Genomic DNA, 27,701 nt, shown 5'->3' with positions numbered 1-27,701 from the left:
TTAATATGCATATACTAATATTTAGTAATCAAAATGTTAATATTATTTGATTTATTAAAGTTATAAAAGTAAAAAAATTTATATTTTTTCAGTAAAGTGCAAATTATGTTCTGGCTTTGGGAACACATAGGGGTTTTGAGCCCAACTAATGTTGATTTCTGCTCTTTTTGAGTTTGACTCGGTTATTTATTGTAATATCTGATCGTTTTGGGTTTCATTTATTTATCGATGCTGATTTGTGGTAGTTTCACGCTTGGTAGATAATTTGATTTTATTTTTGTTCATTTTTTGTTTAATGGAGTTCTTTACTTTCCTTTGAAAAACTTATTTTGTGGAAAAAGTTTTATCAATTATTTATTCAGACACTATTTTTTCTAAGCCGTTTCAAGACATTTCAACACATTTTTAGTCGGTTCTCTTCAAGATGTTTTAAGACATCTCAAGAAGTTTTGTAAGATATTTTTCAAAGGCGTTTTTTTCAAGAAGTTTTAAGGCATTTCAAAATATTTCTCTTCATGACTTTTCAAGACACCTCAAGACATCCCAAGATGTTTTATAAAAAAAATTTCCAACACTTCTTTTCCAAGACATTTTTCATAATTTCTATAATCCTTATAGCAGTGGGGTATTGATTATGGATGACACTTTCTCACGTGAACGGTCTCTTCAGAACCCGATTGGGACCCCCGCTTTTAACTGAGGAGGACTCATACGTGGGGCGTTACATAATCCTTTCTGAGATTTTTTTTTTCAATGCATTTTTCTCAGAGGTCCATTATAATCTAAAGATTTATGTCCTCATTAGATCTCGATAGCTCATCGCCATCCAACGGAGCTATGCCTTAACCGAGACAACACGCAGTGAATTTCTAATATTCTGTTTCGATGAATACATTCTAGAAAAAACGTTCTTTTTCGTACATGCTAGAATGCCAAGTGTGTTTCCTACGGCTGTAATAATTGACACGCAGAGGGGGAAAATCAATTACTAGAAATTTTCTATCACCTGGTCATACAGTAATAAAGGCAAGAGGCGATTACAAGATGCTTAACTTGTGTAAGCAACTACGCATTATTTTTTCCACAGACCACACTGCGTTTCTTTGACGAAACGAATAAGAGTTTCAAATAGGGATAAGTCCTTTTTTCGACAGTGAAACAAAAGTTCTGAATATTTCGAGGACACAGTCGGTCTCCATCGTCAACAGAAATACTAAAGTTTTATAATTAACACAAACTATATTCATACAGAAAAATATTATAACTTCAAGATCACTGAATTTTTCCAGTTCATTGGCTTCAAATTGGCTTCGAAAAATTCAAAACTTCGATTCTGAATTTTTCCGAGGATAAGAAAAAAAGTTACATTTCAGTTTCAAGTTTTACCAAAGAAGAAAGAATTACGCTTAAGTTCGGAATTTTCTCAAAGAAGAGAAAAAGTTACACTTCGATTCTGAATTTTTCCAAAGAATGGAAAAAGTTTTATTTCAATGCTGAGTTTTTCCCAAAGAAGAGAAATAAGTTACACTTCGATTTTGAATTTTTCCAAAGAATAGAAAAAGTTCCACTTCGATTCTACTTTTTTTTCTAAAAGAGAGATCAGTTACACTTACACTCTGAGTTTCCCCAAAGAAGAAAAAGTTCCACTTCTGTTTTTAATTTTCTCAAAGAAGATAAAAAGCTACACGTCACTTCTGAACTTTCTCAAAGAAGAGAAAACAAATTACACTTCGATTCTGATTTTTTCCAAAGAAGACAAAAATGTTAAACTTCTGGTCTGAATTTTCTGAAAGAAGAGCAGAAAAGTTCAAGTTCTGGTTTGAACTTTTCCGTAGAAGAGAAAAAAGTTATTCTTCGATTTCGAATTTTTTTCATAGATTAGAGAAAAAAGTTGCACTTCAATTTATAATTTTCCAAAGAAGAGAAAATAATTGACAGGAAACAAAACAGCTTGGCGGTAAGAAGAATTTATGGTTTCTTAGGTTGTATTTTTGTTTTGTAAGAATTATCTTTTGCTTTGTAACAAGTATTTTGTAAGAAGAATTTGTGATCTTTTAGGATATATTTTTGTTTTGTAAGATTTATTTGTTGTTTGTAATAAGTATTTTGTATTTTGTAATAAGAATTTGTGATTTCTTAGGATGTTCACCAGAGGGTGTCATATGGGTGGTACATTGTGTCAAGCTGGCCTCAAATGGTAGGACTCATCAAAAGAGACGTTATTGAGGGTTTTTCGTTACGCTTAAACGATCGATTCTAGTGCAAACGGTTATTTTTGCAGGAAAATAGTTGAAAATGCTCTAGAGATGATGAAGGATGCTATTAGTGTCACGGGACCAAACGTATAATGACGTGGTGCTGTGAAATATTTTGAGGTCATGATGAAAGTGTTGGCTTGCGAGAAATGGTAGGGGGCAGATGCTTAATACCGTGGTGGCTTGTGGTGTTTTGAGGAGCATCATGAAAGGGTTGGCTCACGAAAAACTTGAATCACTGGGTTGAATGCATAATTTTTAGCAAGAGGTGTCTGAAAAGATCTTGGGGGGTAACGAGGAGGTGTCATAGAGTGTCAAGGACCAGTTATAGTGTGGCATAGGTAAGGAATTGTCGGAAAATAATAAAAAACAGAAAATATATATTGGGGTATTCAAACGTTAGAAAACGATAAGATGATGATGCCGGGTCTCCTATGGTGTCACCATGCAGCCTATTTTTATATAAAAAAAAATGAAAAATAAGGAGAAAGATAATTCAGAAAGTGTTTTAAATTCTAATTGTCGTTAATTACTTTGGACTATAACATTCTAGCAATGTAATTCCAGGTACCGCTGTTCAAATAAAAAACACAGTGTTCAATTTAGATCTACAAGCTCATTTCGGGGGGTAAAGGTTGAAAATATCCTAGGGAAAATGAGGGGGCTGCCACGCAGATGACTGATGGGCAGTCAAATAATGTCGTGATGGTGTGAGTTGTTTTGAGGAGCATCATGAAAGGGTTGGCTCGCGAAAAACTTGAATCAATGTGTTGAATGCTTAAATTTTGACAAGCAATGCCTGAAAATGTCTTAAAGGGTGATGACGAGGTGTCAGAGGGTGTCATGGACCAGTAATAGTGTGGTATAGGCTGAGAATTGTTGGAAAATAATGGCAATAGAAAATAGAAAATATATCCATTTGGGTATTAAAGCATTAGAAAACGCTTAAATGATGATGCCAGGTCTCGCAAGTTGCCACCATGCAGCTTATTAATATAAAAAAAAAACACTGAAAAATAAGGAGAGGGATCATTCAGGAAATGTTTTAAATTCTAAGTGGCGTGAATAGCCTTGTACTATCTCTGACAAGCAGTGAAATGCTAAGTCCCCTGCTTCACATAAAAAATAGTATTCAAGTTAGACATACAAGCTTATTTTGGGGGAGAAAGGTTGGAAATGTCCTAGATGGTGATGAGAGGGGTGCCACGCGGATGACAGAAGAGCAGTCAAATAATGTCGTGGTGGTGGAAAGTGCTTTTAGGAGTATCATGAAAGGAATGGCTCACGGAAAACTTAATTCAATGGGTTGAATACGTAATTTTTAACAAGAAATTTCTGAAACTGTCTTGGGGGCGATGATGAGGTGTCAGAGGGTGTCATGGACCAGTCATAGTGTGGCATAGGTTAGGAATTGTCGGAAAAGAAAAGCAATAGAAAATGGAAGATATATCATCTCCGGTATTCAAACGCTAGAAAACGCTTAAATCATGATACCAGATCTCGCAGGGTACCACCATGCAGCCTATTTTTGTAAAAAAAAGACACTGAAGAATAAGGAGAAGGATCATTCTGGAATTGTTTCAAACTCAAAGTGGCGTGAATAGCCTTAGACCATCACACTCTAGCAATGAAATGCCAAGTCCCACTGCTCAAATAAAAAACAGTGTTCAATTTAGATTTTCATGCTTATTTTGGGGGGAAGAGGTTGAAAATGTCCTAGGGGATACCACGCAGATGATAGAGGGGCAGTCAAATAATGCCACTTTGACTTGAATTGCTTAAAGTAATATGATCTAGAGCTTAAAGTTAAGGTGAAGATGTTAAATTAATTTTCTGGAGGGTGGGTTGTCTGAAATCTAACATGCAGTAAAAAAAATTTGGTATTTTCATTAAAAGCCCTTCAGAGTTATCTTTTAATTTGCTTTACATTTATCTCTAACGAGATTAAGTGTAAATTTAAGAGAAAACATTATTCAAATGCGCCCTTGTTAGCTGGGGGTACATTTTCTTGCCCTCAAAGAAACGCTGTGTTTTCATTAAAAGCTCTCAAAAATACCTCAATATAGGGATTAAATTTACCTCTAATAACGAGACCTTCCTCCTCCGGAAAGGATTGCTAGGAAGCCAATTGTTCTTTAATTCACCCGTGTTTTGCATATATTTCATCCTTTTATAAACTTTATTTCGCTTTCCTCTGTTTTAATTAGTGAAATTTTTATTTAAAAAGGTCTCTGTCTTTTTAGATTTATTGATCTTCGATGAATCTTCAATACGTAATCGTTCACAGAATTTAAGCATCTAGTCCCCTCTCGCCTTTATTACTAAATGACCAGATGATAGCATATTTCTAGTAATCGATTCCCCCCCCTCTGAGTATCAATTATTGCAGTCATAGGAAACGCACAATCGTAATTCTAGCATGCACGAAAAAGAATGTATTTCCTAGAATGTATTTCTCAAAACAAAATATTAGAAACACATTCCTGGTCCTCTCAGTTTGGGCACAGCTCCGTTGGATGGCGATGACCTTCCGAGTCCTAATGAAAACATAAATCATTAGATTATAATGGACTTCTGAGAAAAATGCATTTAAAGAAAAAATTTTAATCTTGGAAAGTACCAAACGCCCCACGTATGTGTCTTCCTCATGAAAAAGCGAGGGTTCCCCTCGGGTTCAGAAGAGACGGTCCACGTGAGAATGCGTCATCCATAAACAATCCCCCATTGCATAAGAATTAAAGAAATAATTAAAAATGTCTTGAAAAAAGATCTTTGTAAAATGTCTTAGAAAATGTCTTGAGATGTCCTGAAACATCTTGAAACGTCATGAAGAGAAATGTCTTGAAATATCTTGAAATGTCTTGAGAAAAAACGTCTTGGAAAAAATTATCTAAAAAATTCCTCTTCCTGACGTTCTCATTACGTAAGACCTATGTGTGTGTCCTCCTTAGTTATAAGTGGGGGTCCCCCACGAGCTCTGGAGACACAAACTACATTAGAATGTGTAATCCGTAAATATCCCCCTCCCCATTTACTTAGGAAATAAAGAAACAAAACGCATTGAAACAAAAAATGTCTTAGAAAACGCTTTGAAAGAAAAAAAAGAAAAAAACGCCTTGAACTTCTCGACGAAAAATGCATTGAAATGTCTTGAGATGTCTTGGAAAAAGATATCTTAATAAAATCCCCCTGCTTGACGCTGTCATTACGTAAGGCCCACGTGTGCACTGTCATTACATAATACTCACTTGTGTGCTGTTATTGCGTAACACTCACGTGTGCACTGTTATTAAGTTATTCCCGATAAATCCACGGACGATAGCATTACTCTCAACACCAAATACGTTGGTTAAAATTTTCCTATGATATAACACCTGTCGAGTCAAGCAAGATTCTCAGCCCCGTCTAATACTGAAGCAAGTTTACCTAAGATTGCATCACCCTCTATTACATTGACGTAACACCTGAGTAGATACCTATATATAACTCCGGAACGAACCACGTGGTTTATGGTTTTCTCAGTGAGAATGAAAAAACAGGAATTTTCTCACTTGAAAAAACAGGAATTTTCTCACATTTATGGTTGTTTTCATGGATGGTTATGTGTGTTGGTCAATTTATTTGATGTTTTTCTCGGATGTCAACATCAAATTATGGACGTTTTATGGTTTTGTCAGCGAGACTTTGAAAAACATGAAATTTCTCTTATTTATGTATATTTTTATGGATGGTTACGTTTATTGTTCGATTTATTTGATGTTTTTCATGTCTGTTTTATTGATGATCCAGAAATAGTTTTTGTTGTTGTTGTTCAAGCCAAATTTTGTGACTATCATGGAAACAGTTAGATCATGTGTTTCCTTCTCAGCCAATCAAAGGGCTTGTTTACATATTAGTGATGGGGTGAATATAAGGAAAGGATTTTTGTTAGATTTTTATTAGTCTGTGAATAGAATTCAAGGAGTGAGAAGAAGAACAGTTTGACTTTACTCATTTGGATATATATTTGTAATAATGACGGGACTGTTTACTCTATTAGAAGTTGAGAGTGGAGCTGATGATAATAATACAAGAGCACCAAGCATTGCAGTGGAAATCACGAAAGGATCACGGCTTTGTCTGGAATGGGATGGAGTATGTGCAAGATATGTAATATCCTTGAGCAAATTTAAAATGGAGGATCAATTATGTTTCGCAGCTAAAGTTGATATAGCACATGTGAATAGACTTCAATGTGCTTTAAGTGCATTGGTGAAACATATTGAAGACAATAAACAGTAGCGTTAATTGTACATGCTCTGTATTATTGATGTTGTTGTTGTAATTATTCAATAAAATTGTTTTAAAATTGAAAATGTTTTCTTTCTTTTCTGGTTAGGACTAACGAATCAGGCTTAGTCTAGATTCAGTAGTCAGAGTGAAAGGACTAAAAAATGAATAAATTTGAGAAAGAGAGAATTAGATCAAATCTAGTGTTTATGGAAAAACACTTGATTTTGGATGATGATTTTCTCGAGTTATCTCTTAAACGCAGGATATTCTCTTGTCAGGGAACACTTGACAATATAATGAGGAGTGATTCTCCCCCGTTGGTCTATTGTATGAAACTTTTAAAATGTGACTCAAATGCTTAGAGTCAATTTATTGATATATTAATTGGAACAAAGCAGAATCATATTGTGGATATACTTTTGAAAATATTGCCAATGGATTCAATGTAGATGGCTCCCCCATCATTCGAAAGAGGTAACGTCACAGAGCTACTCCTTTTCCCCATTTCCATCTCATTGAATTTATCGAACGAAGAGGATCAGTTTCGTCTTAGCTGTGAGTGAGTTGACATCGGAAACCGAAAAATGTTCTATATATGTCCATTGTGCATGTACATTCTTGGCAGTTGGAATCAGTGTGAGAATTGTACAGTTATAGATGACTATAGTGAAAAGTGTAAATTATGCAATCCTTGTAAATTACATAGAGGCTATGCAGTACAAATTAAAGGATGTAATTCCTGTCTTGAGGAGGTGTGTGACTCTCATCCTAGAGGACACCTGTGCTCCAATTGTCAGAACGATAAATGTGATCAGTGGGAGAATACTTACCCCGCTATGATTGGAAAGAATCCCAAACGTGATTTTAGTTTATTTCTACGAGATTGGTATCGTCGTGGATTTAAATTATTATGGGAAGAGGAATCTGATCTACGATTCAACTTTTGGGGTAACATGACAATTTGGTTTCTACGTCATCGTTGTGATGACACCACCTACTATGACTATAAACCAAGTGATTTTTATTTGGCAGTTACCGAATGTGACTCACCATTTGAAAACATTGTATGTGATACTGCTTCAAATAGACAGATTGAAACTCGTGAATTTCATAATATGAATGCAAATAGTATTATTGACTATACAAAGAGATATGACAAGAGTGTAGTTACATTGTACTGTAGAAAATGTGACCCTGACTTTGCAGTCAATCAAGATCAATATACAGTGAATCCCGATAATTTACCGGCATTAGCGGTTCACAACAGTGGCCTATACATCGAAAATAAAGAAATCTAAAATGCAGATTTAAAGACATTGTTGTATATATATATATATACGCATTTTATTAATAAACAAATTCACAAACAATTTTTAAGCACTTTACTCTTAGGGCACTGAAATCGATACTATATAGGTCTGAGAGGATATTTTCCACTAGAAAGTCATTAAGACGAGGATTGTCAACATGAATGTGGAGAAACTGCTTGTAAGTATAGCCGCGACATCGGAACACAAAATATAGTAGTGTATGGAAGCCACAGCTTTTAGACTTTAGATCCTGCACCTTCTTCCGATTCTGAATAATAGTTTTCCGACTGCTCTCAATATAGTTCCTGATGTGAGGCGTGTAGAATGTATAGGGTAGACCAAGAGTATCAAAAAATTCAATCGTCTTCATTGTTTGAAAGATGCACAACCAATGACCGATCAACACAGTCGATGGATTGCTATTAACAATAATCAAGGCATTGTTGACATATTGAATTTTTCCATGATAATCCGAGGGCAGACAATAGGATTTGTACTGAGACATGTAGGGGTCCATATTAAATACATTGATTATTTGACTGGTGCTCATGGTACCAATTCTAGCAGAACACTGCCTTCGGGAGTGATTTCCCAATAGGTTTCACATTGATTTAGTGAGATTAGTGCAATACTCTTAGCCAATGGGTCGGCAAATGTACACTCTAAACGCACACTCCCCGTACGTACTATACTTATATCCTGTGTGCCAGACAAATCCAGTACAATGATACCATGTGTTTTAGCAAACATATCTTCGGTTATACCATTTTCAAATAGTTGAGAGTCATGATCTAGGGTTTGCATGGTCAACTCGTACAATGTTCTATAGGATTTATCAAAATATATATTGTAGAGTGGGATACCGTCTACTTTGCACAAAAGAGATGAAAGTCCAAAAATCTCAAATTTAGGCGGACATTTAGTCAATGATCCAATTACACTGGTGCTTTTCACAAAGGCAAACTCAAATATTGATGGGATTTCACCTTTGATAAAGAGTGGATCTTTGAAGGTACACGATCTTCTGGCTACATGAATTTGATCGGTGATTGTATGAGGAAAAAGTAGTTTAATATTGTTGCCATTGGCTCACAGTTTTTCCAAAGCCAAAGCAAGAGAACTCATGACTTGGTGTTTGCGTTCATGAAGTATTGCCGAGGTTAGGGGAGACTTATATCAGGATTTGCAGCAAGTTCTTTTCTCAATATTAAATTGTAGGGTTCAAGAGTCAGTTTTATATCCACTTTAACACTGGGCGGCAGCCAGTGGTTTCTATTAAATATTGCATGATATATTTTTCAAACTTTATGTAATTCACTAGCCTTAGCATTTTTAAGTGCATCTGTACTACCAGTATTAGTAGTATATTCGTATCCGTTGGAGGCGCTTTTCACTTCCTTGTATGACCTGGGTGTCATTAACATGAATTGCATATAGCTTGTATAATTTGAGAGATTGGTGCTTGTGCTCACCAGCATGCCATTGATGTAGACACTAATTTGACGAAATAAATTGGGCAATATACAATTTTCATAGGATATTCCATTGCCCCGAGTTTTCGATGTATTATCAAATTTCTGGACTTTCATTGGCAAATTTATAAATTTTGAAGACACGTCCATAAAGTAGTCTTCATTGGAATAAATTTTATAGTGGAGAAAATCGTAGAGGGGTGGTTGTGGATAAAATTGTTCATAGCATCCATTCTTGACACTCACATCAACATTTTCAGCATTGAATAGATTCAATGAGGCGGTGATTGAAGGCTGAGAATCCTTATGCGGTAGGTAGGACATTTTAGGAGAAGAACTCTAGTTTCGATCTATCAATTCTCTTCCTGGGACTTCTGTTTACAGCAAGCGTCGGCTTTTTCCTTCTTTTCTTTGACAAGAGTGATGATTTCTTTCGTTCCGAACTGAGTGGAGACTGATGAATGATGTGATGTTTCTAGACCTTTTTAAGCCATTACCATTTTGTTTTAATCTTTCGCCAAGGCTTTGCGCACTGGACCTAAGATTTTCCGTAGCACTTTTTTATAAAATCCTTGCCAGAGCCCCAATCGTATAGTGTAGAGAATGCAAAATCTGTCGCAGCCGGTACAAGATATTTTCTAGCCAGTGGTAGTGAAGAGCGAAACAACTTAGTAAACCAACTGCCAAGACCGTAGCCAGACATTGACGAGCGACCTTTGTAGTAGTCCATTCCATTGCACTGTTGTCTCGGACCAAGAGTATTAACATAGCAGTAAATATAAGGACAAGTGCATACCACTTTTTTATTAGACATCTTGCTGTTGAACGATGGGTCGAAAATGGCATGTAATCACAGCCAAACCTTTTGAAATTGCAATGGGATCACCCAATTCGGATCTAAGTGTTAACTAACTGAGTTCCGAATAGCAAGTGTTTATGGGACTATACTGAAGATGCTTTATATTGTAGTGGTGAATATGTTATTGATTGGTTTTTCACTCAAGAACTCGTAAGAGTGGAACATTTGAATAACCAACCTGAGATGTTTCCACAAATGAAGCGTAGAGAAATATACAGGTGTCCGTGGAGAAGGCAGGCGGATAGTAAGCAAAAATGAAATTAGTGTTTCCGGCACTTTTACCATTGATTATATTAAGCTTAAAGCCAAGAACGTCCTTTAGATTATCGTTGAGAATAACCTTTTCACTGGCATTAGGTGAACTAATGTAAATCTTGCCTTCCTCATTCGAAAAGTTGAAATGAAAAGCTCCCTTTTTACGAGTGGGAATTATTTTAGTAATAGAACGACATAAATCATTCATACAGGTGAGTTCCTCGTAGGGTAATTCAATATATGGATAATCCATCCAATTGATTTTTTGAATTTGTTCTTGATCACCTGTTGGTGGCGGCGGCCAATCATAGGGTCTAATTTTTATTTCATATTTACGATCCTTTCTCAGGATGTCATAGGTATTTTTGAGAATACAGTCGACAAGAGCCACTTCATACTTTCCGTTGTCGAATTTGATGGTGGGGGTGAGTTTCGTCCAAAAATCACTTGTTCTATTCAAGTCATTGTAGAGAGGATCAGAAACATTGGACATGAAAGTCACATAGAAATCATTGGGCATTGTCAATATCTTCAGCACTGACCCAAGAATCAAAATCCGAGTTGTATCCTAGCCAGTGAACAAGCAACTGTTTCTTACTCCTACGATTACGACTCTTTAATATCTTTTCAATTTGATAAATTTCACTAGTGTTTCTAACTTTTTGCAGTTCATATTCATAAAAAACGCCGAGAATCTCATCATCTTTGGTGTCTCGCAGTCTATATGTTATGGGTACGGTGTCTAGAATTTTTGACACTTTAAAAAGTTCAGTGCTCCATAAATAATTTCCTTTTTCAAAAATATTGGTGGTTCTATTAATTCGAACAGTATCACCAACATTAAATTTCTTCTTTTTTTTCTCTTTTTCACCCTTGGAGTATTGCTTTAGAAAAGCATCAAATGTATTTTCATTGTAGTGAACATCCTGAGGGCTTGAGTTGGACAGAGATCGATGGGGTCGATGGTTGTATATCTGCATGATTTTATCTAAATCATGAATAAAAGCCGATGTATTTTTCAGGGTACAATATCTTGAAATTAATAGACGAATCGTTCTTATTAGTCGTTCAGCCAATGCAGCCTTTATCGGCCTGTGACTATGATTAAGCGTTGTATTATATTTCAAAAGAACCTTTTGCATTAGTGGATTAACGAAGGAATTACCGCAATCCAATTTAATTTTTCTATTCGAATAATGTTCTAGAGTTCTTTCAATGCTCCGTGTAACTTCATCACCTCTCTTTTATTGTGGTCGAATGCTGTAGGGAAAGCATCAACGGATGCTGGTTTTAATTAGACTAGATTTTGTATGGTACATTGTGACGTTGTTGAATTGCGTCTAAAGTTAAAAGATCCATTTGAATTATATGCAGAGGGAAAAAGGCTTTAGTTTGTCGATATTGTTTACTGCGAAGCTTGTGACTCCGATGTAGTCTGTAACTCGGTTCATTTTGTAGATACTCTTTTGCTTTTTTCAATGTGGTGGTGTCGGAGACTTTAGAAAGCGCTTTGGGGGAACTTAAACTCCCCACCTCACCAATATTTTCATAAACAACTTTCAAAACTTCAACCATTTTTAGCGTAAACATGTAGTCTAATGTCCATTCCCCATTTGCACACTGGCGGGTGAATCAATTCGTCTTCGCTTTTGACAAGCAGTCACAGGTGCTTTAAAATCAGCAGTGTTGAGTATACTCTCAAAGACGTTATCTTCTTCTTTTTTATATGAAGGTGGAGGAGGAGGAGGACATCATTCTTTTATTTTCTGACTACTTTGCCCAGAGCAACTGTTAAATTTGTTGCAGATTTACGAATACGGTCATGAAAAAGGATTATTGTCATTGGATATAAGTCACTTACAATTCGTCACCATATCACAAATTAAATCAACTAGATTATAACTTTTTCCCTGAATTATAATTCGCTTCCCTGTGCTCTCGACTTGAACTTGATCCCCAGTTTCCAGCATGAGATAAGATAATACTTTTTTACTCTGTTCACGATAGGTGAGTGGTAATATGTTTCCAATTTTCAATACAATTGAATTCAAGTCCTTCTTCTTTAATGATGCTGCAGAATCTTGAGGAGATGTTTCATGTTTAGAGGGATCAGTGGCGGTGGCGGCGGTGGGTCTCTCACGATATGGTTTATGTTTGTCCACACGTCGCAATGCATCTTGAAGTAAAATCAGTTTTTTGTCATCGGCAATATTCTCATCGTTAATGAATTTGCTTAGATTGTCTTCAAAATGTTCGACGGGCGAGAGGACAAGTTCAAATGGTGTCAATTTATAGGGTTTTGCCACTCTCACTAGAGAAAACTGTTCACAAGTACTGCAATGAGCGTTAGTAAAAGCGTGAAGAAGCGACCATTCGCCTGTTGGGGTCGTGGCCTTTTATTTAGTGTCAATTATAACTTAAAAGCCCAGGTATGGAACGTTGAACAATGTTGAGGTTTCTTTCTCCTTGAACATTATTACAGTCTTAAAACGCCCTAAGGCTAAATTAAAAAAAGTAAGTAGATTATCATAATTAAATCATTGTCAACCCCATGTTTGAGTATGGCCTTCCTAAGCAAGGGTTTTGAAGTGCTTAAAACGGAAAACAGATGCCGTTGTTCGTGTAGTTTCTTCAGTGTCATAATGGCAACTAATAGCCTTTTCTACTGTTCACCGGTAGATATACTGTAATTTCATTGTTTAAAATGTCGGTGACTAGTCGTAGATCCTCGGGAGCGCTCTGATTAAGATCAAAAAAAATTTAACCGTTGGGCTTGTTAGTCGCCTGTTTTTACGCTGACAACATAATTTTAGGAGGGCCGGGGTTTTTCTGCTTATTGATATTTTTTAGAGTGGTAGAAAAACTAACGACTCGATAGATAATATAGACAGTGCAATTCAAAGCAAGGGTTCGCATACATTTGCTCTGATGAAACAGATTGTTTAGAACTAGAGTAACGGAAATGTGTTAATTATGGGAGTGACCAGTGAACAGTGTTAGCATTTCCTACGAGAACTGTGCAATGGATTCAGCGAAATCATCATTAATCATCATTGAGCTTAATTTAATACTATTGAAAACATCAAGTCTACGAATGAATTGTATTGGTATGGATATGTCAACGGCTTTTATTTTAGCATAGGACCCCTGCAAATTACTATAGCAATATTATATTATTTTCGCCTTCTCCAAAAAAATTTTATCGTAATTTTGAGTTATTATAGTTAAAAGTGTTGTTTTCCCCGACATTGACGGCCCACACAGAAACAATCTGAAGGGTCTTTTAAATTGATACATACTGTTGGGTTTAACTGTCAGAATACAACTAACTCTAAATCATATGTGCTCAATGAATAAGTAGCAATAATTTTCCCCATAGATCTATCTATTCGAGAACAACAAAAAAAACAATATTTCATGGCAGCATTTATTTCGGCACTGCATGAAAACAAATATTTGCAGTCAACATGAACTGCACAACGATAAAAATAATAACACTTGTTCAACAAGAACAGTTGAAAAAATTTCATGGTGGTCAACATGAAAACTTAATTTGTTCAACATGAGCTGCTCGGCAATGATAACACTCTAAAAAAACAAAAAAAACTTTTGTCCATCATCAGCACTTATTGTCTTTAAAAAAACACTTTTCTGTACAGCACTTCTGTCAATCTTTTACAGAACTTATTGTCAACTTAAACACTTTACAAAAAAAAACACTTTTCTATACAACAACAAAAACACAGAAAACACTTGGAAAAACAGACACTTGGAACAATAGCACAGTTGAACTTGATTACAGTGAATTTAAAGGTGGGGTCCCCCCCCAGGGCCGCGGGGCCGAAGGCCGGCCGGCTGCGGGCGGGGACCCCCCCCCCTGGGCGGCTGCGGGAAGTAACCCCCCCCTCCCCCCGGGCCTGGTGGGGGAAAAAAAAACACTACATTAGGTGTCCAGTCACTGCGACGGCTGCTCCCGAGTATTGGTGGGGTTAGTGATGGTTAATGCGGGGGGTAGATTCACAGGTTGAGTTAAGGTGGTTAGAGTAGGTTTGGTTAGATGAACAGTTGAGTTAAGGTTGGAGCATTTAATATATGAACGGGTTGGGTGGTGGTGGTTAGTTGGTTAGTCAGATTAGGTTAATTTATCCAGACCAAGTTGATTGCGATAGTCTATGCATTCAACTCGGTCTGAAATACGGTAGTGGCAGTGGGGTAGGACAGTCACACCATTCTCGAGCACATAGACTTTGTCGGATATACATGACATTGCATTCTTTTCCACTCTCACAGTATAATTTCTCTACTGTAGAGATCGAATTGCAAGCATCTTTCTTCCTTGCACATGGTCACTTTCTATACAGTTTTTGCGCATGTTAAGTTTAAAATTGCTCGGTACAAAAAGTTTAGGAATCTCTTTAGACGTCAGCGTGTCATCCTCTCACACTCTTTCAAGAAAATAGACTTCGCGACCTAAAGCCACCCCCCTGGATATCAAATCACTCCCCGTCTCTGATTTTAACATTAATAGTTAGCTGAGGGCTTGACGTTTCACCAGCTCGGGGTAGAGGGATGGATTCCAGTTGGTGAAATCCATCCGCTAGCTGATGTGTTCCCCCTTTTCTAAATCACCCAATAAATCCAATTCAGCCCCATTTACCTTTAACAGCAGAGAATCTGTATCCCCATAGTAAACTTGACCCACCCGTAGTATTGGCAACGTGGACAATGGGTAAAAAAATAATCAAATTAGCTTCTCGTGGATTTCTAGATCTTTCATAATGCTTGCTATACTTTTTTTAAACAGTTCGTTTTGCTTACACCAATATCTACGACAAATAAGAGTTTCTAGACTAGTGAACTATGTAAAATTGGGATTAGCACTAATTCCTGCACACTCTAGAGGGTCAGTCACGACGTCGCAGCGAGATCTATTACGAACGCTTTCACACATTTTGCCAAACGCTGAATTTAGAATGAGCTTATACATTTCCTTCTCCACCTTTGAAGTTGTCCTAGAGCGTTTTTCAACAAAGGTGTCGATAAATGTTTTCAAATATGGTCGATGATTGAACTGCAGGACCCTGTGTATTTTGGTGATCTTGAAACCAATGCTCACCATCCAGTGCAAAAGCACATGGTGAACAACAATATTCTCTTTAGGGTCCAAATCAGCAATCAGTTTCTGTTTAGAGGGAGTCCAGTGCATCCCCATATCCTCAACCAATGATCGATTGTATGGGCTCAGAGAGCCCCTGCTCACGGGCCGATTGATACAGGGGAAGACAAAATCTCTGACTGAGTCGTGAAGCGCCAGTGGAATGTGACCATCAACTTAAAAGAACCATCCTTGTGGCCCATTGTCCTCGACGGTGGTAATGTCGGGGAACTCACAAGAATTCTCAAGCCATTGATAGTTCCCACACGGCAAGGAGTAGTGAGACATTGCCGAGGGGTACAACGAGTTCATGTCAAAGAACACTGCATTTGACTTTGCACCGGTGCTGCTATTTTGTCCGCTCGGATCGGTTGATAAGATGCGGTCCCCATGAAAAACATACCCACCCCTCATTGAACGCTCTACAAAAAGGTGTTGAATCTACGTCGGTGATTAGACCTATTTCCTCCCTGCTAATTTTTAAAATTAAATCCATCGCCAACTGAGGTGTGGAAAAATAGTATCCTATATCCAACCCAAACTCTGAATAGATTTGGTCTGTATTCTTACAGACTATATCCAACAGAGTTAGAACGTCACCGGCCAAGTACAGTCTACAATAATCCCACCCATTTTCACAATACCTCTTAGACCACACCTTCTTGGCAAACTCATACTCCGCGGCTGTGAATTCACTGTTGGTCAGTGAATTGTAAAAAGCTTTAATTGGACGGAGTTTTACCTCGCTTAAGCATGCGCCAGAACAGTAATAGTCGTATGCGTATATACCTTTGCAGGTCAACAGGTCATACATTTCACTGTCTGGAAAGTGCTGTTTAAGCAAGGGAAAGCTATCAAAATTGTCGCTTTTTTGCACTTGAATCAATTGACTCAATGCCTTGGGAAAAAAACTAAGGGAATCTAAAAACCTGATTTTATTCCAACTCGTATGCCCATTATCCACTGCCTGTCATTTCAGTTCGAGAAGCAACAACTTCTCAGCTGATTTGGGGATAATGTTATAGGTAAATGAACTATTTACCCAAGAACAATCTACTCCCCCTCCCTCCCTATGCATACGTGCCAGTGCCGGTAAAATAAATTTTAAGTCATAATTTTAGTTGTGAATAAAAAAAGGGATAAAAAATTGCTTGCTAACATTTAAATTACACGATTGATGCGCAACCCCCCTAAAATTGCTACCCCCGAGGATATTTCCTGCCACAAATGATTATGGTCTCTGACTTTCCCCCTCCCCCTCTTTTCCCTTTAGTCCCCTTATCCCCCTCCTCTGCAAACTCTCCCTTACATACCCAACATATTTTTTGATTTTTAATCGCGAGACGATCCTCTGCAGACAACACCATTGGATAATGAGTATTTATCAAACGAAAAATAGCACCATGAGCCTTGCCAATCAGTTTAGTCAGCGCCTTGTCCATGCAATTGAGCCCCTCATCCAATGTTTCTACTATTTCTAACAACCGCATGGTGTTAGAATTATCTCTTTGCGCGTGGGCATAGGAAACTGCAATAGCCTGATGTTCTTTGACTCGATTTGGATATTGGGGGTCATTCACCTCCACCAGCTTAGCTTCACAGTCTAAAGATATTTTGTTGCACTGGAGAAGGGTGTTCTGGAAATTTTTGAAACGTAAAATGGCCCTATCCCGTGAAACCGTTACTACTGTCTGATAGCCGTGGCGGCTACAATGCCTCATATGATTTCGCAGCTTTAGTTCAGTCCAAAATCTAGAGAGGCATGTTGGACAGTAGAAACGGGCACTCTGTTTCTTACCTTCCCTCAGAACCCTACTAGTGTCAGTGATAGGTTTAAAATGACCAATTACATGTGGTTTACTAGTTTGTATGTGTATTAACCAAACTCAGTCCCTGATCAAACCAACTGAGGAGCCACTTATAAGAAATACCACCCCCTTCTTTTTAGAGCGATTTCCAGTTTCAAATTCTGTTTCGGATTGTACCACAGTAACGCCAATATTTAAGTGGACATTAGCCCTTTCAAAAATATCAATAGATGGAAGCGTTATTGGGTATTTTCCTTCAAAGCATGAGAAATATACAATGGGGAAATCGGACCCGTCCTTCCCATGTACAGCCCAATTGTCTAAATTTTTCTTGGTAGCGTCACGTGCAAGAGGCTCGAATGCTGAGATGAGGAAAGCATATCTCAAACACATATGATTTTTTTCAAAACAAATCCGCTGGACAAATTTACAACCCTCTAGATCTAGATTATATTTTAAAACCACTGCCCTGTCTCCACCTGCCCCCCCTCTTAAAATAAAATCTCTTAAATTAAAAAATATTAATACTTAAATTTTAAACAAATCGAACAAAAGATCCACTACCGTTTTCATTAAAGTTCTCAAGATGCGTTATAATTTGATCCACCCAATCCGTGAAAACACCCTCAAAATTTTCCAAATTCGAATAAACCAAACGCATCTCGGAATGTACATAATGATAATAAACTTCACTTTCCCCCTCATTTAAATAGAACACTTTTAGAACAATAGAGACCTTAATTGAATCCCTCCCCCACAACTGAATTTGATTCTCCCTAAGTGCATAAATTTTGTACATATAGTTTTGCACAATTTAGATAAGATAATAAACAAATTTCACCGCCATACGTATATTCAAAGTGTCACCAATCGGTGCAGTGTAAACAACTATTGCATTTAAAATTCTGTTGGATAATTGAAAGTCTGAGACAGTTGTACCCCCTCCCCCTCTTGTATATTACCCCCTCCCACAAGGTGTTCAAGAATAGGGCTATGGGAAGCCGCCTCATTCGATTGAAGTGGGGAAATGTTCATGTAATCTGAGGGGGAAGGGTTCCCCCTCAATTCACCGACAAAATCATCCAAAAGCTGCATAGTATTTGGACTTAGCAATGCTAAGTCCGAATCTGAATTATCTACATTACCCTGCTCAGCTGTGCTATTATCAACATTTAAAAAAAAAATCACTTAAAAGGTTATCAATGTTAAAGGGTATTTCTAGGGAATTACCATGCAATTCATTGATATTAGATGCTTCATTGTTTTAAATCCCCATAGGCGCGTCCTCTCCTTCTCCAACTGACGAGCCGGAAGGGTATGGTGAGTATGGGACCAATGCTCCAGCCTACAAATGAAAAATAGCTTATTTTCAAAGTGTTCAAATCATCCCCTACTGTTTAAAATTTGGATTATTATTTACATATTTTTTAAAACGTACTTAGTAGTAGTAGTAGTAGTAGTAGTAGCGGTATTCAAATAGTATTATTTGGTTAATTCACTGTTCCCCATAAACTATCTATATTCTGAAAGTTCCAATTTCCAACTTCATATATTATATTTAAAGTTTAAAACTCCGCTTTACATAGAATTGAAAATTTTATTTTGTTCAAACAACTCCCCCCCGTCCCCCTTTCCACTATTAACCCCCCCCCCCCGGTCCGGCCATAGCGGTGCGTCCCCGTGGCGCGTCCCGCAGTGCTTCTCGGGTCCACCGGCCCTTCCGGGACTCCGCGCTGGCCCCCCCATGATATAAGATATTTACAATCTAAAACATGTCATAATATGTTTTGATTTTGTTCAAACAATTCGTCCAAATAAAATTTCATATGAATACTCTTTATCTGACTTGAAAAAAAAACATGATTTAAAATTAATAGACATCTTCTGTCATGATACACAACTCATTCAGATATAAAGTTTTTTTTTATAATATTTGTAGAGGCAAGGCGAACAATTCGTTTATTTTGCAATAGAAATTACCTAACCTTACTATGACCAGAATATAGTGCCTTTTTTGGCTTCATTAATCTAATTTAGCAAAAGGGTGAATGGCATGCACTTGACGTGATTCAAAAGGGAGAACATTATATTTCCTTTGGGGAGAAAAAATCTTTCAATATTCCCGCTGAGATATACTTTTACGCAGTGTTCGAAAATGTTGCATGTAGAAAAGGTCTATAAAAGTTGGAAGAAATTGATAGATATTTCTATATGAATGGTGGGAAAAAAATGCTTACATTTGCATAATCCGTCTGGGCTTGGGTGCCCGAAGGACCAGGTAGTGCATGTTGGAGGGTGGAGGGACCGGTGGCGTTACATTCTTGTACAAATTGGGCTGCGGCTTGTACAGGCAGCGTCGGTCTTGAATAGTCGATATGAAGGTTGGATTGGCCAGTGTATTTGGGGGGCTTCGGCCAGCGACCATACTGCACAACTGTCGCCTTCGCAGGGGGCGCATTATTGGCCCTCGCTTTCTTAGCGGGTGGAGGCGATTGGCATTCTTCACAATTTGCCTTAAAAAGAAGAGAAAAAAGTTAGTATTGAATTAATTTGCCCCTTTTTTACAGAAAGAAAGTTAGTATCATCATCCATGTAATTTTGTCTAGAAAGGCATTTATCACTAAGAAAGCACAACGTAAAAAAAATTTCATGAAATATACTAGTCGCATCCTTTTTTGAATCTGAGAAAGAAGAATTATGGCTCACCGAGTCGTTCAAAATTCGGCCTATAAAGGTCAACCTAAATTCTTATTTTTTGGTGTTTCTGTTCTTTTCTGGTTTTAATATGCATTGAGCATGCCTTGTTTGATGCATTTAAAGTATTAACGGTATTTTTTATCTTTCCATATCCTTTTACGATAGCTGGTATTTACCCCACCTACAGAAAAAACAGCCCGCGGGCAATCGCACCCAAGGCCAAGCTCCTTGAGAAAAGATATTGAAATTGATCCCCTCCCCCCACCGACATATAACTCATCCCGGGTACTCGTATAATTACGGGTCCCGTAGTCAGGACCCATCTGGTCGATTGTTCTGTACGAAAATCCCCACGACAAATCAAAGTGTTCCCGTGGAATATTTAGTAAAAAAGTGAAGCAGTGATCTGAGCTATGTTTCTTTTTCAGTTATACAATAAATAAAAACATGTTTTTAGTCGCATCCTTTTAAATCTGTGAAATCTATGGAAACTAAACTGCTAACGACCAGGAAATGCTTTAAAAAAGGGTAAGAGCTAATTATAGGCTTCGCGCTGGAGCTTTGTGTCAAAAGCAGAGCGGGTTAATAACAACAGTGACGGAAGTCAGTAGACAATTTAAATCACAATAGAGAAAGGCTATAATTTTTCGAAAGAAAATTATTTATTTTTGATAGAATTTTGGTTGTAAAACAATGGGGGATGGGGTTTGGTTTTGAGGTTAAAATAATATTTTTTATGTTTTCCTAGTTAGTATAACGATTGTACTGTGCTGTTTGTATTGTATGTGGGGGGGGGGTTACCCGAATATAGTAGAGGGTAACCACGGAAAACAATTTTATTTTGAAAATAAAAAATGAAAATGTACTCACATTGCTAATTGTGGCTGCCAAGGCTTCAAGTTCATCAATAATTTCATGTGTTCTATCCATTGTGTTCTGGAACTTTCTGATAATTTAATCACATTGAATGCCCGTTATATACGAAATCTCAAGGGTGAATTGTTATGTAACGGGGAAATCATATGTAACCAGCCCTCTGATTGGCTGAGAAGGGGGATGTAACCGACTCGCTGATTGGCTGAGAAGGAAACATGTGATCTAACTGTTTCTGGGAAACTCATAACATCTGGCTTGAACAATAATATCAAATACTATTTCTGGATCATCCATAAAACAGACATGAAAAACATCAAATAAATTGACCAATACACATAACCATCCATAAAAACATACATAAATGTGAGAAATTTCCTGTTTTTCAAATTCTCATTGACAAAAACCATAAAACATCCATAATTTGATGTTGACATCCGAGAAAAACATCAATAAATCGAACACCACACATAACCATCCATGAAAACAACCATAAATGTGACAAAATTCCTGTTTTTCCAAGTGAGAAAATTCCTGTTTTTTCATTCTCACTGAGAAAACCATAAACCACGTGGTGTAGTCACGATCAATAGGGGCATCTCTATTGATTTCATATTGATTTCACTGATTTCAATTTGCTGATCCGGGTGGTGAGATCATTTGACAAATTATCGTTTACGTTAGAATTTCAGGGGAAAAGATAATTTTTTTTGCAGAATCAGAAATTCAATTACAATCGTTCTTTTTTTCTTCACAAATATAATGTTGGCAAAATTAACGTAGGAAAGCCGGTGCAAGTTAGCTTTTCCGTAGATGCCAATTACTAAAATTTAAGAGCGTAATAAACACCAGGCTGCAAAAGTAAAATGCAAAGAAAGGCAAATCATGTTTAAAACAGAAAAAAAAATTGAGAAAAATTAAAAATAAGAATATTATCGGGCCAATTTCAAACTAGCTAAATTCACCCAGTAATTAATTCAGTGTTATAATTTACATCTGATGGTAATGGAACACTGTTTCTTGACACTTAAAGGGGGGAGATTCAGCAGATGCTGATTAAAATAACACCTTTATCAATTATTGAAAAACAAAAGAGTGTCTACCCAGCCTATCGATACCAGTACCTATTTCAGTGGTACTAACAAAAGAAGAACTAAGCATGATAAAAATCGATAAGAAGTTGGGGTGTTTCACTTTCAGTGTTCCATTGCAAGATAACTTATATGCACCTCTGTACTTGTTTGCCCTTGAGGAAATTCCAGAAAACAACGAAAAAGCGTTGAAACCGAAAACAAGATTTAGATCGAAAAATACCAGTGGGAATAGCTAATTAAAAAGTATTTGGTATTGCTAAATATTTTAAGTAAAAGTTGGCTTTGCCTATTGATTTTCTTAAAAGCTTTAAAGGAGGCTGAGGGTGGTAAATTTGCTTCTAAAGCTCTTCGATTTATTATATTGTTCCCTCATCGGCTACAGTTGTAGATTTTACATATCTCTTGGGTATGTTTAGTTTATCAATTTGAAAATGTCAGGAAGACAAGCCTTCCAGCTAAGAGTAGGATAATGGAAGCCACGGAAATAGTAGTGTTTAAGTAGTGTCAATTGGGGAAAGGGAGGAGGAAATTTCTCCCAGATTTTTGCCCCCTCCCCTGCCATATTTTGAAAGCAACGTTTTGGTATTTTCTCTTTAAAAGATCTTTTTGTTGTTTTCATTGAGAAAATTGAAAAAAATGCCTCCTCTCCAAGATTTTCAAATATATTTACACCCCGCCCCCTCTATGTTTTCGTGAATTCCCACCACTGTGAGTATGACTGTCAAGCGAGGATGCATCAAGAGATTCAGAAAAATATGTTAGAGGTTTTCCTGAGAAATTGTCTATGGGTAGTTTTAGGTACACGTTTGACTGCTCGTATATATTTAAAAAACCAAAAAGACCACAGAACGAATATGGTTCGATCCCATTCTAGGGATATATTGTCTAGGGATATATTGAAAGGGATATATTGAAAGAAATATGTCTAGAAAGATGTCTAGGGATATATTGAAAGAAATGTTAAGATGGCTAGGTAACGTTTGAAGGGCTAAGACTGCAAAAATAGGCTGCAAATGATTATACTTTTTGGTCATCAGTCTGGGGCCACTAGAAATTGTAGATGCTTTTCAAGGGCTTGAGAACAGGTCATGAGAAAGGATTTAAAGAACTCTATTAAAGAGAGTAAAGACTGAAGCTTTGTTTTGACTAGGGTGGAGGAGGGACGGTCGCAGAAAGTTTGATCTTTATAATGTGATTGGCACACACTCTCAGACTTAAACCGATGAAATTAAATCCTACTTCTTACATTGGAGCTATAGGACAGTAATTCCTCTCTTTCTGTTGTTACGAAATATCACATTTCCAATTGAATATTAGCTAGTGAACATTTTTTTATTAATTATTTTTAAAATTTTTTAAGTGCAAGCATTCTCTTTTGTGCAACTTTTAATTTTCACATTAAACTAAATCCATCTTTTACTGCTTCTTCTTGGAGTTGCCGTCGTCTTCAAGTACAAATAGGGCTTTGCAAGAAGATCTATAACTATTTGTGCCTTCGGTTCGTAATTCCAGGGGCGGATCCAGGATTTGTTTTAGGGGAGGGGCAAAATACTTTGATCTGATAAACTTGCGTTTGAAGCAAGTTTATTTGACGCAATCTTGCATTAATTAAGTAAATTACACTACTTTAGACTACGTTATGGGGGACGTCCCCTCGCCCCCCTGGATCCGCCACTGCGTACTTCAGGCTCTAATTTAATAGCTTCACCTATTCCAACCGTTTATCAAGACTCACTACCAGCTGAAGTAGGACTGTTATAAGCATCGATCTCTAACTTTATCAGATTTTATGCGTGTAACTGTTTTTGAGAAAACTTGATACTAAAGCATGGGGCCTTAGGTAGGTCAAACATTTATCATGCCTTTTACAACTATATTTGTATTAACTTTTTTAGTATTGCTCACTAACATTAAGCTACTATTAAACATTCATTTGCGTCCACAATGTTTCTTTATTTCTGCAAGAGCTCGTCAAACTTCAAGTTGGTCATTCATTTCTGTAATTTTAGGGCTCAACTGCTTGTCCTCCTACTAAAGGCGATATGTACGATCCAAGTCCAGAAGATACCCGATCCAAGATCCAATTTGGGTCCCTTGGCATATCCCGCAAGTCTGCAATTGGTTACAAATGTCGATAACTGCCTATCGTTGTCTGGACCAAGGTCGTGTAAGCCAGCAGTTGAATGCGCCTCATTCTTCGTGGAAATTGCGGTGAAGCCTGTATCATGTAAAACAAAACATAATACTTATGGGACTTGCTGCAGAGAGGAACTCGGAATTTTTCGTAAGTAATTTTTGAATCTTTTTGCAAATAATGTTTTCTTGGTTGTACAAATAATAAATAGAAAATTTAATATATGTGTTTTCTGCAACCTTCAGTATGAATTCAATATGTACATATATATATATATATATATATATATATATATATATATATATATATATATATATATATATATATATATATATATATATATATATATATATATATATATATATATATATATATATATATATATATATATATATATACATCTCTCAAACGTTGCTTGTCATCTAAACGCAGACAATTTGAGCTTTTTCTTGATGTCACGACGTCCAAATAGACCTTAAATTAGAAGTAGTGCCTTTGTAAAATTAACTTTTTTTATTGGACCTTTAATTTTTGCCTCAGCTTTTCTTTTGTCATTATGAAAGACATATCGTCGAACCTTTGTTTCTTTTAGTTGTTCAGGTTGTGGGACAAAAACTTCTTCTTTTGCCTCGGCTTGTCTTTTGTCATTATGAAAGACATATCGCTGAACCTTTGTTTCTTTTAGTTGTTCAGGTGGTGAAACAAATACTTTTTTTCCTTCCAGTGATATATCTAGTCGAGGTTTTTGATTTTCAAAAGTATGGTAGGCATTGATGACCATATCCATGTCAAAATCCAAAACCCAATCATATCGCTATCATTTTCAATTTCGAAACGTTTTGACCCTTGCTGTCCAGATTGATTTTCATTGACTCGCTCACATGTTCGGTGTCGTATGTCACGTTTTTGGGTTTTGATTCGTACGTCACGTTTTGGGTTTGACTTCAGACAATTCAGCAATGGCCTTTGCTTTAACTGCCAGCATTGATGTTGCCGCAATTGATGGTCCAGGTGGTCGATTTTCAAATCTTATCACGTTTGATAGTTCAGTTGGTGGTTCCAAAGGATCATCATTTATAGTAACTGCAACAGCAAATTTTTGTTATTTGGGCCTTTCAAAAGACATTTTGTTGGATAAGTGACTGACTACGTTTGGAATTTCAGCTTGACATAACGAAGCACTTTCAGCAAAGAAACCCAACTAATTTCAAAACTTTCAAGTATTTTTCTGGTTTACATTAAAAAACTAACATTATTGCTCAGACCCCATAAATATTTTTGCAGTTTGCAGTTAAATAAAATAACTTTATTTTAAATAAAATAAAATTTTCAGGAATTATTCTAGTTTACTTAACTATGTCTACAAGCTTCTTATAATGACAAAAGTTCTCTGTAAAAATATTGATTTTTTTTTTAAACATTATATGCAGTTTTTCGTAAGAAATTGATTGTATTTTTAAAATTATATTTTTAATTACGAAATGTTTTATAACTAGATGAATTTCATTTAAAATGAACTATTAAAAAGCTCTCTACGATGTTCCAGCGGCAAGCTATCTGAGGAGAAAGGGAGAGAGAAAAAAAGATGCCATATACGCAGAATATCGTGGTTTCAGCCACTTTTTTTATTTTCAAGCTAATATATTTTCCTTGTTGTTCAAGCCAAGAGACGTTAGTTTTCCTATATAGGGGTAAGTTTCCTAGGTTCCTAGCTACCGCTGCTACCCGGATATGAATAACATCATATGATATCATGAAGTACAATTACGTAAATGTCGACACTGCAATTTTTATTACATGACGTCGTCATATGATGTCATGAAGTAAATAGCGTACATGACGTTTATTTTTCTTTTTTTTTTTTCAATGTTGTCCTGAAAACGACCGCGGTCTAACAACCAATCCTTATTCCAATTTTCAATTGTGTTTGATGTCTGTTCTCCCAATTATTATAATAAAAAAACAGTAAACTAATTTTGCAGAACTTTGTAGCCACTTAAGTAAGAGAATGATAATTATAAGTAAGAGAATTGGTTATTAAAGTAAGAAAATAATACTTTTACCGTTAGGGAAACGGGGAGTAGTCAAACTCTTGTTTGTAGTAAAGACACCATTCATTAGAAGTACATAACTCCAATTCTTTCGGAAATAATGGGGAAGAAAAGCTTTCAGAAAGTTTTTATTTTTAATTAATTATATTTCGGTTTTTGATTGCAGAAAGTTTTGAGTTTTTGAAAAATTTCTTATTTCAAAAAAAGTTTTTTTTAACATCAAACTTTCATCAAAGTATCAAAACTAGTATCATATTAGTAATGTCAAATTACCAATGTATCAAAATAAAGAAAAATCAAAGTTAAGAAAGTATCAAATTAAACACAGTATCAAAGAAACAATAAGCAACTTACACAACTTACAACCCTTATACCGTAGATCGAAGTCATGACGTTAATCACTAAATCCAATTATCAAAGTAAGCAAAGCATCAAAGTAACAAAAATTAAGTTCCGTAGGTTGGAGCCATATCCCTGGGGATGGTGGGGAGGGTCAACGCTGGAAGAATAGTTATTTTGCCTTTTAACTAATTTGAACAAAATAGTATCTCGAAATTTTGGCCAGATGCCCTTTGGGAAAGTGGGGCGTGGGCTAGTTGGCCATTGATCACTTTTGACTATTAAAAAAGAGCTAGAAGTTTCAATTTCCAATTGAACGTGCTCCCTCCAAAGTTAACACTACCACCCCTTCCACAGAACCTTATATGCAAATAATTGGCAACTCACATAAGTTACAATCCTTGCCCCGGAGGCTACGGAAAATTTCTCAGCCCCTGAGTTATGTGGGAGAGTGGGGGCTTGTTACTTTTTTATCACTTTTGATTCTTAAGAGCTTACATCTTACATAAGTTACAATTCTTGTCCCGGGTGCTAAGGAGGATTTCTCAAGCCTTAATTTATAGTAATTTGAACTTTGGACTATTTTCAGGAAAATGGCTATTTCAAAATTTTTATCAGATGTATTTCAAAATTTTTATTTCAAAATTTTTATTAGAAAATTTTTATCCGATGTATGGGGGAGGTAGATGTCTTCCGATCACATTTGATGCTTCTTAAAAATGTAACTAGAACTTTCAATTTCCAATCAAATGAGCCATCTCTGAAGTTTGTACGTCCAACTCTTTCATAAAACCTTATACACCCTCGGGTCATGGCTTACAACACTTGCATCTGGGTTCTGATGGGATGTGTCGACACAAAGTTTTTATTATTTGATCTTTAAACTATTTTGAACAAAATAGCTATCTAAAAATTATTATTGGATACATTTGAAGCCCCCTCCAAATTTTATACGAACATCCCTTCCATAAGAGCCTTATATGCTCCCAGGGCACATTTTACAACACTTAGCCCTGGATTCTGGGGGAGGGATTGTTTTTGTCCCTGGAGTTTTTGTTATATTATCTTTGGTTTATTTTGAACAAAAATAGCTATAAAAATACTTCGATTGGACTCATTTGGGAAAA

General features: G+C 36.5%; 1 protein-coding gene across 1 annotated transcript in view; it reads left to right on the top strand.

Annotated features, from left to right (window-relative positions):
- The window catches only part of LOC148949021 (uncharacterized), a 127,181-nt gene that overhangs the window by 5,508 nt on the left and 93,972 nt on the right, over nt 1-27,701 (top strand). Inside the window, exon 2 of the mRNA XM_089095089.1 lies at nt 24,060-24,334. Within this exon, the coding sequence (XP_088951215.1) occupies nt 24,060-24,334 (275 nt within the window). The remainder of the gene's footprint in view (nt 1-24,059; nt 24,335-27,701) is intronic.

The sequence above is a fragment of the Artemia sp. Qi Xiang Cuo genome, chromosome 9 (genome assembly GCF_049724085.1).
Source record: "Artemia sp. Qi Xiang Cuo chromosome 9, ASM4972408v1, whole genome shotgun sequence".
NCBI classification, from domain to species: Eukaryota; Metazoa; Arthropoda; class Branchiopoda; order Anostraca; family Artemiidae; genus Artemia; species Artemia sp. Qi Xiang Cuo.
The sequence above is the reverse complement of the archived record's forward strand: the minus strand, read 5'-3'. Positions and strand labels throughout refer to the sequence as shown.